This window comes from Rutidosis leptorrhynchoides, chromosome 2 (genome assembly GCF_046630445.1).
Source record: "Rutidosis leptorrhynchoides isolate AG116_Rl617_1_P2 chromosome 2, CSIRO_AGI_Rlap_v1, whole genome shotgun sequence".
Lineage (NCBI taxonomy): Eukaryota > Viridiplantae > Streptophyta > Magnoliopsida > Asterales > Asteraceae > Rutidosis > Rutidosis leptorrhynchoides.
Genome location: NC_092334.1, coordinates 403,542,105 through 403,554,414, shown reverse-complemented (window position 1 = coordinate 403,554,414; position 12,310 = coordinate 403,542,105). Strand labels below are relative to the sequence as shown.

General features: G+C 31.8%; 2 protein-coding genes across 2 annotated transcripts; one reads left to right on the top strand and one right to left on the bottom strand.

Annotated features, from left to right (window-relative positions):
- Positions 1-1,359: 1,359 nt before the first annotated feature.
- On the bottom strand, positions 1,360-3,495 carry LOC139892246 (uncharacterized). Its single transcript, XM_071875290.1, has 4 exons — positions 3,304-3,495; positions 2,152-2,257; positions 1,877-1,932; positions 1,360-1,538 (listed from the first exon to the last, which is right to left on the bottom strand). Exons 1-3 carry the CDS (start codon positions 3,414-3,416, stop codon positions 1,918-1,920), a joined length of 234 nt encoding a protein of 77 aa, XP_071731391.1. The 5' UTR covers positions 3,417-3,495; the 3' UTR covers positions 1,360-1,538; positions 1,877-1,917.
- Positions 3,496-9,324: 5,829 nt separating this feature from the next.
- LOC139892245 (uncharacterized) lies at positions 9,325-10,443 on the top strand. Its single transcript, XM_071875289.1, has 2 exons — positions 9,325-10,014; positions 10,091-10,443. Exons 1-2 carry the CDS (start codon positions 9,420-9,422, stop codon positions 10,261-10,263), a joined length of 768 nt encoding a protein of 255 aa, XP_071731390.1. The 5' UTR covers positions 9,325-9,419; the 3' UTR covers positions 10,264-10,443.
- The last annotated feature ends 1,867 nt before the right edge of the window (positions 10,444-12,310 follow it).

The following is a 12,310-nucleotide window of genomic DNA, read 5'->3' as shown; positions in this document are numbered from 1 at the left end:
GAGAGTTTTATCTCTTTTTCTCTTCTGTCACTCACATAGTTCCTCATTTATTTCATATATTTTGCATTTGTGAGTTTAAATGTTTGTTATTAGAGGGCCTGTATCCTACACTTGGTATCAAGAGCGAGGTTTGTAGCTTCAACTAGGTCGTGTTGCTCGTGATAAGAAACTAGACCGGGGACAAGAAATCGTTATAGCTCGTGGCCAGAGTTTGTTTTCTTGGGTGGTGTGAAGAGTTTCTTGGAGCAGTGATCAGGAAAGTTGGAGTTATCAAGGGTGTTGAGAGGCTGTCAAATTTGTTCGTGAAAAGAGACGAGTAACCGTGGAGGTACAAGAAAACGTGATAACGTGTTCGGTTTATTTTCTTAGACGGTGTAAAAGTCTCTTGGGACAAATCTGATTGCAACAGGTTGAAGAAGATGTCAAAAAAAGAGAAGATACACGGTTGTATAAATGGTGGCTATAACTGTTCAAACCGAGATGACTATGGACGTGACCGGGGAACAGGTCGGGTGTCCACGAAGAGTTGAGATGGTTTGGAATGTGTCTGGTAGAGACGCGTTATATGTTACAAGTGTGGTGCACAAGTGGAATGGATAAATCAATTAGGGTGGTGATTGTTGGGACTAATTGATTATATCTTATGTGGATGGTTATAAGTGGGTTAAATATTTTGTATTGTTATATATGTACAAGTAAAGTTTGCATGGATGCAAACGTTATTAGGTGATTAAAGTTAGGATTAATTTATGTTATTTGTTTTAATTAATAGGATAGTTTGAAGAGGTACTTGTGTTGACCAGATCTTGTGGGAGGTGTGGAGCAAGTGATGAGATAAAGCTGTTAGTTGCGGACTTTTTAGTAGAACATGTGGTTATGTACGTTGGTTACTTGGTTTTATTAGGTGGTGTATTTACTATATATACGTGTTTATTTGCTATCAATAAAAGGGCAGAGAGTTTTATCTCTTTTTCTCTTCTGTCACTCACCTAGTTCCTCATTTATTTCATTTTTTTTTTTGAAAGGCAAGTTATTGGCATCGAATACTCTCATTTGTCACGCACACACGCGCTTTCGGGCAGGAAACCCGAACCGCATTACAGGGATCCGAACCTTGTACCATCCCGAGGGGCAGGCGGTCGGACCTAGGTCCTGAATACAGGTCGGTAAAACCTTCCCCGGGGCAATTCGGCTTTCAGGAAATAAATCCCACGAATATTTTTAAGGGGAGGGACTCGAACTTGAGACCTCTCCACCCCATCCCAATGCACAAGTGCAAAGGGGTGAACCACTGGACCACAAGGGTGGGTTCAAATGTTTGTTATTAGAGGGCCTGTATCCTACACAATGTACACGATCAAAATACAGATAGGAAGTTCAATGCGGTAGGAACCAGAAACAAACTTTGTACAATACTTTTTAACATCTCTGCCTATTAATAGTTAAAAGGACAAGTTTCACAATAAATATATGCCCTTTAAATCAACTGCACCTTTCCACTTCTTGATGATGATAATATCACGATGATCCTACAAACACTGCATATATGCAGGTGGAGAAATGGTGAGTTTTAGCTGTCAATTTTTAACAAGTATAATATAATATAATAATTGCCATTAAGAAACATCAAGAAATTGAATGCTCATTAGAGAATCTTTTATGTAACAGCTATACCACACGAGTCAAACTTGTTCCATTTACAATTTTTCCATGAAACAGCTAATTTCCTAACTTCAGAATAACCATTTTGATATTGACAAGTGACCTATTATTATAACTATTTTCCTCAATATATTTATCACGACCTTAATTCCAATTATACTTCTGTTTAAAAAATGCAACAATTTCTTGTTACAAGATAGATACTCGTACTTACAAAATATACTTGGCGGATGTTATGGTTACAAATGCTCGGTGTCATCCCATCTGCCACTACACTCACAAAGCAAATAGTTACATCAGACACGACTCACAAAGCAAATAGTCACACAACAGAAACTTAACAATTTAATACCGTGGATTCAGTCAGACACGACTTCATTGACTAACAAACCTTTACAACTAATCTTTTAGAGATGACAATTGAGGAAGTTTAGACTAATAAAATCTAGGAAAAAACGAGTTGAATAGTTCTGTGAAAATTAGTTATACCTTAAGAGCTGGTTCGCCTTTATTAGCGTGTGAGCCTTGTTTTGCAGCTGCTTGCATTTGAGCTTTTGCAGCTCTACCTGCAGCAGATTTTTCAAATTGTTCTTGCCTGCAGATTAAGTCACCAAAAATATTGTGACTAACGTTAATATGACAACATTTCATATGTTACAATGTTGTCACATAATGTGAGAGTTTTGAAATTCGAAATCAAAAAGGCCAAACCTGTTAATTGGAAGTATTTAAAAGAAAAGTTTTTCCTCTAAAACACAAAATCAATATAAAAAATAACTACAATAAATAACTATAAGTCATGGTTTACAAACCTTAAAAAGGATGATAACATTGCAACATATGAAATGTTAATTAATTATAAATTACTCCGTATTAATTAGCATTTTTTACTAAATATTAATTACTTATTAACCATAAATAAATAAATTATTAATTATTCGTATTAATTCGCTATGTCCAGAATTTATATTTATGTATTATCTAAAAGACAAAACACTATTTCACTATTCATCAACAGTAACCAGGGGTATTTTCGTCATTTCACCTTCTTATTTATTTATTTATTTTTTTTTTTTTTGTCTCCAACGATAAAATAAGCAACTTTCGTAAAAGAACCAACCCTTCAATGTTACCAAAAGATGTCGAAAAAAATTCTTTTTTATAAAAAAATCAACTACCTTTTTTCTCCCCTCGACGATAAAAGAGGCAACTTTCATAAAAGGAACAACCCTTCAATGCTATCAAAAGATGTCGAAAAACATTCTTTTTTACAAAATAGATCAACTAACTTTTAAAAAAATAAAAATAAAAAAGAACACTAAAAGAAGCAACTTTCGCAAAAGGAACAACCCTTCAATGTTAGATGTCGGAAAAAAAATTCTTTTTTACAAAAAAAAAAGACTTTTGTTTTAACTCGCATTCAAAACGGAGCCCCGACGCAAAGCGAGGGCTCCACAACTAGTTATAAACTATAGTCTAGAATCAATATCAAATTATAGATGAAAAATGCAACAACCCTGAACTACAAACAAACAACAAAGACTGATAGAAAATTAAATAGTAATAGTAATTCGTATTAGTAATTACTAATTACTAATTAGTAATCAGATTTAAGAAAGAAATATTAGTAAAAAAGGAAACCTTTTTTCCGCAGCTTCAGCAGCGTTAGCTCGAGCTTCTTGAGAAGCCCTTTGTTCTTGTTCCAATCTTTCTTGTTTGGCTTCACTTCCCCCAAAGCAATCCAAACACCCCATTTTTTTTATTTTCCTTTTTTTTTTCCGGTATCAAATATCACATTCAATTTGGATCATCGCTCTTAAATACATACAAATGATTAAAATAGTTTCATATCCACGTTTTTTACATTGGGTATCGTTGTTTACTCAAAAACAGTGAAAAGTCTAAACTACCTTCATCTTTTGGATACCTTCAATTTCAGTCCTTCGACGTATTGTATTAAAGGTTGAAAAAGACGTGATAAAGTTGAAATAGTCAGGACCTTGGAGTGTCACAACTGTTAAGATGGTGTTGAGACGGATGTTAAAACGTTAATTTTTTATATAAACATTTCAAACATAAATATTCTCTATGTCCTATATTGATAGTCCATCTTTCTTTTTCGAGCTGTACCAAATTAATGTTCCACTTCCATAAATATATAAAAATAATTGGTTAAAGTTCGTTAATACACCTACTTTATTCAAGTAAGCCAAAAATGTAGGTAAAAAGTAAGAGGTAAAATATAAAAAGTTGACAAAAAGTACATGTGACGGTCATTTTTTCTTAAATTGTGTGTTTTTTGTCTGTGAACTATTAATGGAGTATTTCATTTTTGAGACAAATACATTGTGTTTGACTAACAATGCTTTTGATGTTGAAATATTTATGTTTGAAATACATGTAAAAAGTCAGTGTTGGTCAAAATCCGTCTCGACCCCGTCTCGGCCGTTTTTTTTCCGTTGTTGACCGTTTCTTACTGTTGTTGACCGTTTTTTTACCGTTGTTGACCATTGTTTAATCGTTGACCTTTTTTACCCTTTTTTTTTTATCTTTTGCGACAATACACTAGTAAATCCCTGCGACATCTGTTGCGAAGACCCTCTCAGCCGTTTTTGCAACACTGATTTTAATACTCGCATATTAATGGGAAACTGAATAATATATCATTTACTCCGTATCTAGATATGGATACCATCCGCCTTTTAAAAAAATTGCAATGCCTTACTTAATCTCAAAATGAAAATTCAAAACATCTGATTTTTGTTATGTCTAGGAAATACCCGGTCATGATCGGGTAGTGACCGACAAAATTCGATAGTATTTAGAATTTCCACGGTCATGCACAAAATAAAAAACTAATCGCGACTGAGTTTTATCGATTACCAGTTTACCACAAAATAGAAAGATCAAGTATATAGAATGATCAAGTATTTTTAACTTCTTTAAAGTGAAAACTGTGTTATCACATATAAGTATATAATATATTGATGGAGATTGATCCATGATTAAGCTTAAAAAGAGTACAAACTGGATAAATAAATGTGGACCACAAATGATCATTCATCAGACGACGATGAATGATTATGTCACAGCCCCAAATAGGGCCTAGGGTATTTGTGACTAATTATATCAAATCACAGTTGTACAAACGAGAACGACTCTAAATGAGACGTTTTATTTATTAAATAAACAGCGGAAGCATTATTCAAGTTTTACATCATAAGAGTACAGTAAATGGGAAATGTCTAAACAAAATGATAAATATGAATGATGGATTCCATGCAAGCAGCAAAGTATACATCAATCATCTAGTAGCAAGTAGCATCTAGCTCAATCATTACCTGAGACAAAACATGCTTAAAGTGTCAACCAAAAAGGTTGAGTGAAATTCATAGGTTTATAAATAATATCCAAAGTTTTAGACCACAAGATTTAGTTTAAAGTTGATCAATATAGATATATCAATCTAAAAGTGTTGCCGCAGTTTGTAATATCGCTACTAAACAATTTATCCTATGACATCTTGTACTGTCAGTGTCGTGGAATCATTATTATGTAACCAAAGACCAACGGTCGAATGGTTAGAGACGTTACTCTCAATAGGCCTACTCACAATAATTAAGTTTGCATTTAAACGTAGCAATTGACGATATTACGGTAGGGATTTAGCATGAATCAAAGCATGACATCATAATTAACAATTTAGTACTTGTGTCTAAGCGTAAAACAGTTATAAAGCAAGCATGTGTCTCACCCCAAAAGTTATAAATAGTTAAGTAAACAGTAAAAGTGGGGCTATGAAAATCACCTTAGTAGCACAAAAGAGTATTTCACGAAAGAATTGAACGGAAGGACGTGACCGAGATCTCAACCTAGAGATAGAACGTATGATCAGACATTGCCTAACAGACAATAGTATATAGTACTATATTGATAGTAATGGTTCACTAAAGAATTTCCATTTTCAGAAGGTTACTATTTATGGAAAGTTTCCACTTATAGAAATTTTCCAATTTTAGAAAGTTTGGGTTAATCTTTAGCAAGATGTTGTATAACTTTACTCAAACTTTGTTGCTATCAAATAAGTCAGGAATGACCAGATGTAACCGGGGGCCCAGGACTCTTGACCAGAATCTAAGTCATGGCATTCGAGATCCACAAGCTTACCCATAAATGGCAACCTAGACATCATTCACTTACGACCGTTAGTAGCGATGAAGTTCACATGAATTGTACATTATCTTTTATTAACCTTCACTTTAGGTTTATATGTTATATTATATTTATTAATGTATTAACAATTTGATTATCTTATATTATATACTATAAGTTATTATTATTAAATTAGTATAGTTATAAAATAAGTGTTTATTAATAATGTATTGTTATTAACTTACATTATAAGCATTATACTTTATTATATAGTATACTTAGTTATTAACCGTAAGTTATAATAATAATATTAATTTAGTATATGTAATATACTTATGTTAATCGAAAATCATACTAATATATGTTAATTCGAATATTAATTCATTAAATATTATATTTATAATTTTTTATAAACTTATTTAATTATACAATTCAGAAGGATATTTTATAAAAATAATTTTATCAAGTTTTTGTATTTATTTCCCACTTTTCTTTATATAAATACTCAGTTTATATTAATCAAATTTAATTAGGTAATAAATATTAAATCGACCTAAATAAATAATTTTATATTTTTTACAGGTTCTATATTATGTAAAAATGTTATAAAAATTATTAAATCAAATTTTATATCAAAATATTATTTATTTAATGTTTTCTAATTATTTAACCATTGTAATCGGCCTATAATTAAATAAATAGGAAAAATAATTTAAAATTAATTTTTATATTTTTTTTAAAGTATCTAGTGATGCTACTAATCATATAAAAATTTTATAAAAATATTTAATACACATTTGTATTTATTTTGTATTTTCTTTATTATTTCTCTCGGTTTAGAATAATGTAAAAGTAAATTCTTTTTAAATAATAATCTTCCCATTTATTTAATTTTTATAATTTTCACTTGTTTATAAAAGTATAATAATCTCAAAAAAAAATTATAATGATTTTTATTATTGTTTAATATTTTATTACGAATTTTATATTATTTTTATGTTTAAATACTACATAATTCATATTTAATTATAAATAATATTCCATAAATTATCAAAATTATTTTTATACATCATAATACTTATAATACTAATTATAACATGTAAAAATAATTTATATATATTAAATTAGAATTTTTAAAGAATATACAAAAAAATAAAAGCAATTCGATAAAAAATATAGAAAATACCTCAAGTACTTTCCCAAGTTTGTGAGAGAGTTTTTCCAAAGATTTGATACAAGTTTTTATGAAATGGAAGTGGGTATTTATAGGAATAAAATGGTTGGTGAAAAGAAAAAATATAAATAAAATAAAGGTGCCAATTTTGACAAAAAATAAAAACATGTTAAAAATGTTTTTAATAAGTTTTTATTTTTGAAAATATTTAGTCAAAATTCATGGGCTCATTATTTAATTTATAAAAAAAATCTCTTTTTTATAAGCTAAAAATATATATATAATGATTAAAATAACTTATCATTTAATTAATAATTATGTTTCATATAGTTTTAAATATAATACGCATTAATATTAATATTAACTAAAGTTATTTTATATAATTAGTGTAAACTTTAGTTAACAAAAAGTGTCGACTAAAAATAAATATTTGATCAATGTCAAATTTAATTATATATTACGTATGGATAACAACTCTATTGTCAAATTAGTCAATTCAGGTATGAAAATATGAGAGTTGTTATAGATTAATTTATCACTGATGAATGATCATATGTGGTCCACAATTGTTTATCCAGTTTGTACCCCAAAATTTGTTTAGTCATGGATCATTCCACATATATTGATATTGTTAATTTCATGTACACAAAATATTCAATGATATATCTAAAACTAGACGATATTCAAGTATTCAAACTTATTTGAAAGCTTTTCTACCCTTGACTACATTATACAATGGTCAGCGTAAGGGTCAAAATAGTTATAAAATAGTCCGGTCAAGACATGTAGATCCGAATAAAAATACTTCCCTTATTCTGGACTTTTTTGCTCAGTTGGTCCCTCTATTATACCCCAAATCGCTGGTTTGGTCCCTCAGTTTTTAATTTGGCAATCAGAGTCCCTTTATTATTTTAATTTTGCAATTGGAGTCTTCCGTCTAACGGACATCCAAATCGAACGTTAGCTCCCATCACGTGAGTTACACGTGATGGGTAATATCGGAATTAATTTTAATTCTTGGTACTGAATAAACCCAAACGGGTATGGTCCCCCACTTTTATCCACCGATTTTCACACTCATCCCTCCAAATAGTGTTAACCACGAAGTAAAACCTAAAAGCAAAATTGATTATCAATGGATGATTCAATGGATGATTCATGGACTATTCGTACATCAGAAACTGATCAAAAGGCTATCGACCAATTATACGGTATGTTTTATGCACCCAAAGCTCATAATTCTGTGGAACCCTAAATATTATTAGGTAATTGTTTTGTTAACTTTAATTTTTTACACATTTTTCAGATGTATACCCTGATTTGTTCACGATTGTGTTACATCATGGTGGATATTTTAGAATAGGTAGTGAAGTTGTGTACACAGAAGGTAAAATTGATTACATTGATTGTTTTGACATTGAAAAGTTTTGTTTAGGACAACTGGATTCAGTCATGCAAGAATTAGGTTATGATCCCACCAGGTCTGTGGTATATCGTTTTCTTAAACCCAATACAAACATGGATACTGGGTTAAATCTTTTAAATGATAATGAACATAGGGACTATTTGCTTAGTTGTCTAGAAGATGGTGATGTGATTTATAGGCAAATTGATGTGTATGCTGAACATGAGGATATTAAAGGGAAGAGGTTATGGTCAGAACAAATTAATAATGATAACTTAGTAGTTGGTGGTGTTCACAGTGATGGGAGCTTAGTAGAGGGTGATAACAGTGAAGGTAGTGACTCTGAGGATAGTGATTACATTGTTGATGATGAAAATGAGATTTCGGATGTTCATGTAGAGATGAAAGATTTTAATTTTAACATTGATAAGAATGTAGAGTTTATGGGAAATGGCTGTAACTCATTTGAAGATGATGAGGTCAATATTGAGGGTACAGAATTGGAAGTGTTGAACAATGATGGTTTTGAAAGCTATGATTCTCAAAGTGATGAAGAAGGGGTAAGGAAGAAGAGAATTCGTAATCATAAAAAGGAGGTTGAAGGTAGTGTTCAAGTGGGAAAAACTATCTTCTATCTTGGACAAAAGTTTGAAAGTAAATCAGAGGTTAGGCAAGCTGTGAGAATGCATGCTATTGAAACTAGGAGAAAGCTAGTTATTGTTAAGAATGACAAAAGAAGAATTAGGGTTAAATGTGAAGGGTTGTGTATAAATTCAAAAGGTGGTGAGATAGTTAGTCAAAGTGATTTGTCAAAGAAGACAAAATGTGATGTGGGGCCCAGTAACTTAAGAGTTAAAGGTGGTGTAGTTGGGAAGAGTAAAGACAAAGTGACTAGTCAAATTAAAAAAGCAGGGGAATCTTGTAGTTGATAATGAAGCTTTTGTTTGGTTAGCTAAAATTCCTGCCCATCAGTGGGCAAGGAGTCATTTTACAGGAAGGGCTGTATCAGATGTGTTGCTCAGTAACATGTGTGAGTGTTTCAACAGATGGTTAGTTGATGCACGTGACAAACCCATAGTTACAGCTTTAGAATACATCCGAGAGTATTGCATGAAGAGAATTGTTAATGTAAAGAAAAACATTTCCAAGACTAATGGCCCTTTAACACCTGCAGCCACCAAATTGTTTGAGAAAATCAAATCTGAGGCTCACCAGTGTACTGTCTTATGGGGTGGAGATCAAAGGTACCAAGTGAGTGGAAAAGTTAATCAATATGTTGTGGATATGGAGACTAGATCATGTGCTTGTAGAAAGTGGGAACTAACAGGGATACCTTGTAAGCATGCAATTGCAGTGTTTTATAACATGAGTGAAAATGGTTTGGAAACTGGTGAACCAGAAACATGGGTTCATCCAGTGTATTTGTTAGATACATGGATCAAAACTTACCAATACACCATTGAGCCATTGAATGGGAGAAGCTTATGGCCAAAGGCAGAAGGCATGTTCACTCTGGTATCACCAAAGACTATTTCCACACCTGGTCGTCCAAAAAAGAAAAGAAGGTTGTCCAAAAATGAAGTTGATGTCATTGGTGATAGTGGTAAACTTAGCTCAAAAGGTATGCTCATTTTATTTATTAATTACATCTAGTACCATTTCAATTAATATGGTATTTATTTTGTTAATATTTATAGGCAAGCTAAAGAAGTGTGGCACATGTGGTACTTATGGACACAATAAGAGTACTTGTACAGGTGAGAAGAAAAGAAGTGGGAATATGGATAACAAGTGGACAAAAAAGACAGTGAAAGTTAAGCTATCTTCAAAGAAGACAATGGTAGTTGGAAAAGGGAAGAAGAAGAAGTGAATGTTGGTGGTGGTTTGTGTTTTAATCATGTGTTTTATGTCTACTTAAAACTTGTTATGTGACTTGGTACAATGTTTGTATTTTATTAAGGTGTGTTGTTGTCTTTTGGTAAGTTTAAGCACATTTGGTAACTGGTACTACGTACTTATGTTGACTTTTGGAATCTATGACATTTGGTAATGCTTGTATGTTTGTCATTTCACTTTAGTTACAATGTATTGTCTGTATGTTTGTCATTTCACTTTAGTTACAATGTATTGTCTTGTGTTTTTGGTTACACTGTATGACTTTGGTTACAATTTATTGTCTACACTTGGAGTCATTGTCTTGTGTTGTAAGGTTACTGATACAGATATAAAACAGATGCAAAATTTAACAAAACAAGCTTCATTCCATTACCATTACCATTTTACAAAGTACATCATACATACACCACAATTTCAATGACTAAAAAAATAAATACCAAACACAATCCAGCTAAATATACACATCATCTTCCAATTCGTCTCTCTTTTTTCTGCATCTTTGAGCTTTTCATCCACTTCCATTTTGGCATTCATAAGTGTAGCTAGGGCATTGATTGTATTTGGAGGATCATACCAAGCAAAGAAGTCGCACCTAGTGATCTGAGCAACAACATAAACAGGAAATGCTAACATCTTGTTAATTATTTCATAAAATTCGAAACAACATAAACAATCTTACCTTTTTTTCACATGTATAGAATCGACGTCCAGGGTTAGATTCAGTGCCAGATATTCGAATTACACAAGGTCGACCACACCAGCATTCCATTGTTATCGATTTGTAGCTCCAATTTCTGATTAATACGTTATGTAAATGAATTAGGGTTTCAAGTGAGAAGAGAGTGAAAAGCGGAGGATGAAAGTGGGGACCTTACCCGTTGGCGTTATTAAATACCAAAAAAAAAAAATTTAATTCCGATAATACCCATCACGTGTAACTCACATGATGAGAGTTAACGTTCGATTTGGATGTCCAGTTGACGGAGGGACTCCAATTGCAAAATTAAAATAATAAAGGGACTCTGATTGCCAAATTAAAAACTGAGGGACCAAACCAGAGATTTGGGGTATAATAGAGGGACCAACTGAGCAAAAAAGTCCTTATTCTGAATAGTTTAAACAGAAAATATCTTGTATATCCCTTGTGCAATGCAATAATAGAGTGAAAAGTAGTGTATTAGGTTGTAGTTGGTTCACTTTTAGGTGGAGGTTTTTGGAGCATGTTATTGTAAGTTTGTCATGGAACCCTAACTAAACCACCAGAAGTTATTTCACATAATGCCAAAGAACCCATTGTGTTCACAAGACACAAGATGGGCATTTTCATGGACGAAAATGATGAGTAAATGACTAAAAATGAGGTGTGTATCAGCGTATGGTTCACATAATATTTGAGATGGAATATATATCATCAACGGAATTGTATATATGAATATTTTAAAAAAATGTGAATCATCCTGACTACCGAATTTGGTAAATCTCAAGTCTATTTAACCGGGGCGACTTTGCTATCGGGCTATATAGCGATGGTCCAAGGCATCAAGTATTGATGGGGCACTAAAGGATTTTGATTAACTTGAACATCAAAAATATTTCGGTCTCAGACGCACGAAACATCATTTTAGATAATCTATACTGAACTTATAATTTGGCATTTGTCTTTTATATAGTAAAAAATAGACAGTTTAAGAAAATATACTATGTTTTGTTATTTTGTAAACTTAAATTCTATGTTATAATTTACAAACCTTTTATTATACTTGTCATATCATTTTTAATGGTGTTAATCATGTAAGCACATGAACACCTGAGAATTGGTGGGTATAACTGTATAAATGTACCTCTTTAGGAAAAACATCACAATCCCATTACATATTTATGACTCAACTGAGACTTTAACCCAAATAACACTTACCACAAGGTGAAAGACATGCTGCGCTATTGATAACTAGTGTAAATTTACTACAGGTGGCTATTTCAGCCCAAATACCTATGAATGGCGAGACATATGTCCTCTCTCA

Excerpts from the sequence above, each read along its gene's own strand:
- LOC139892246 (XM_071875290.1), bottom strand. The coding sequence starts at position 3,416 with ATGGGGTGTTTGGATTGCTTTGGGGGAAGTGAAGCCAAACAAGAAAGA. Across the intron at positions 2,258-3,303 it reads GCTGAAGCTGCGGAAAAAAG|GCAAGAACAATTTGAAAAAT; the intron begins GTTTCCTTTTTT and ends CTTAATCTGCAG.
- LOC139892245 (XM_071875289.1), top strand. The coding sequence starts at position 9,420 with ATGTGTGAGTGTTTCAACAGATGGTTAGTTGATGCACGTGACAAACCC. Across the intron at positions 10,015-10,090 it reads TGGTAAACTTAGCTCAAAAG|GCAAGCTAAAGAAGTGTGGC; the intron begins GTATGCTCATTT and ends TAATATTTATAG.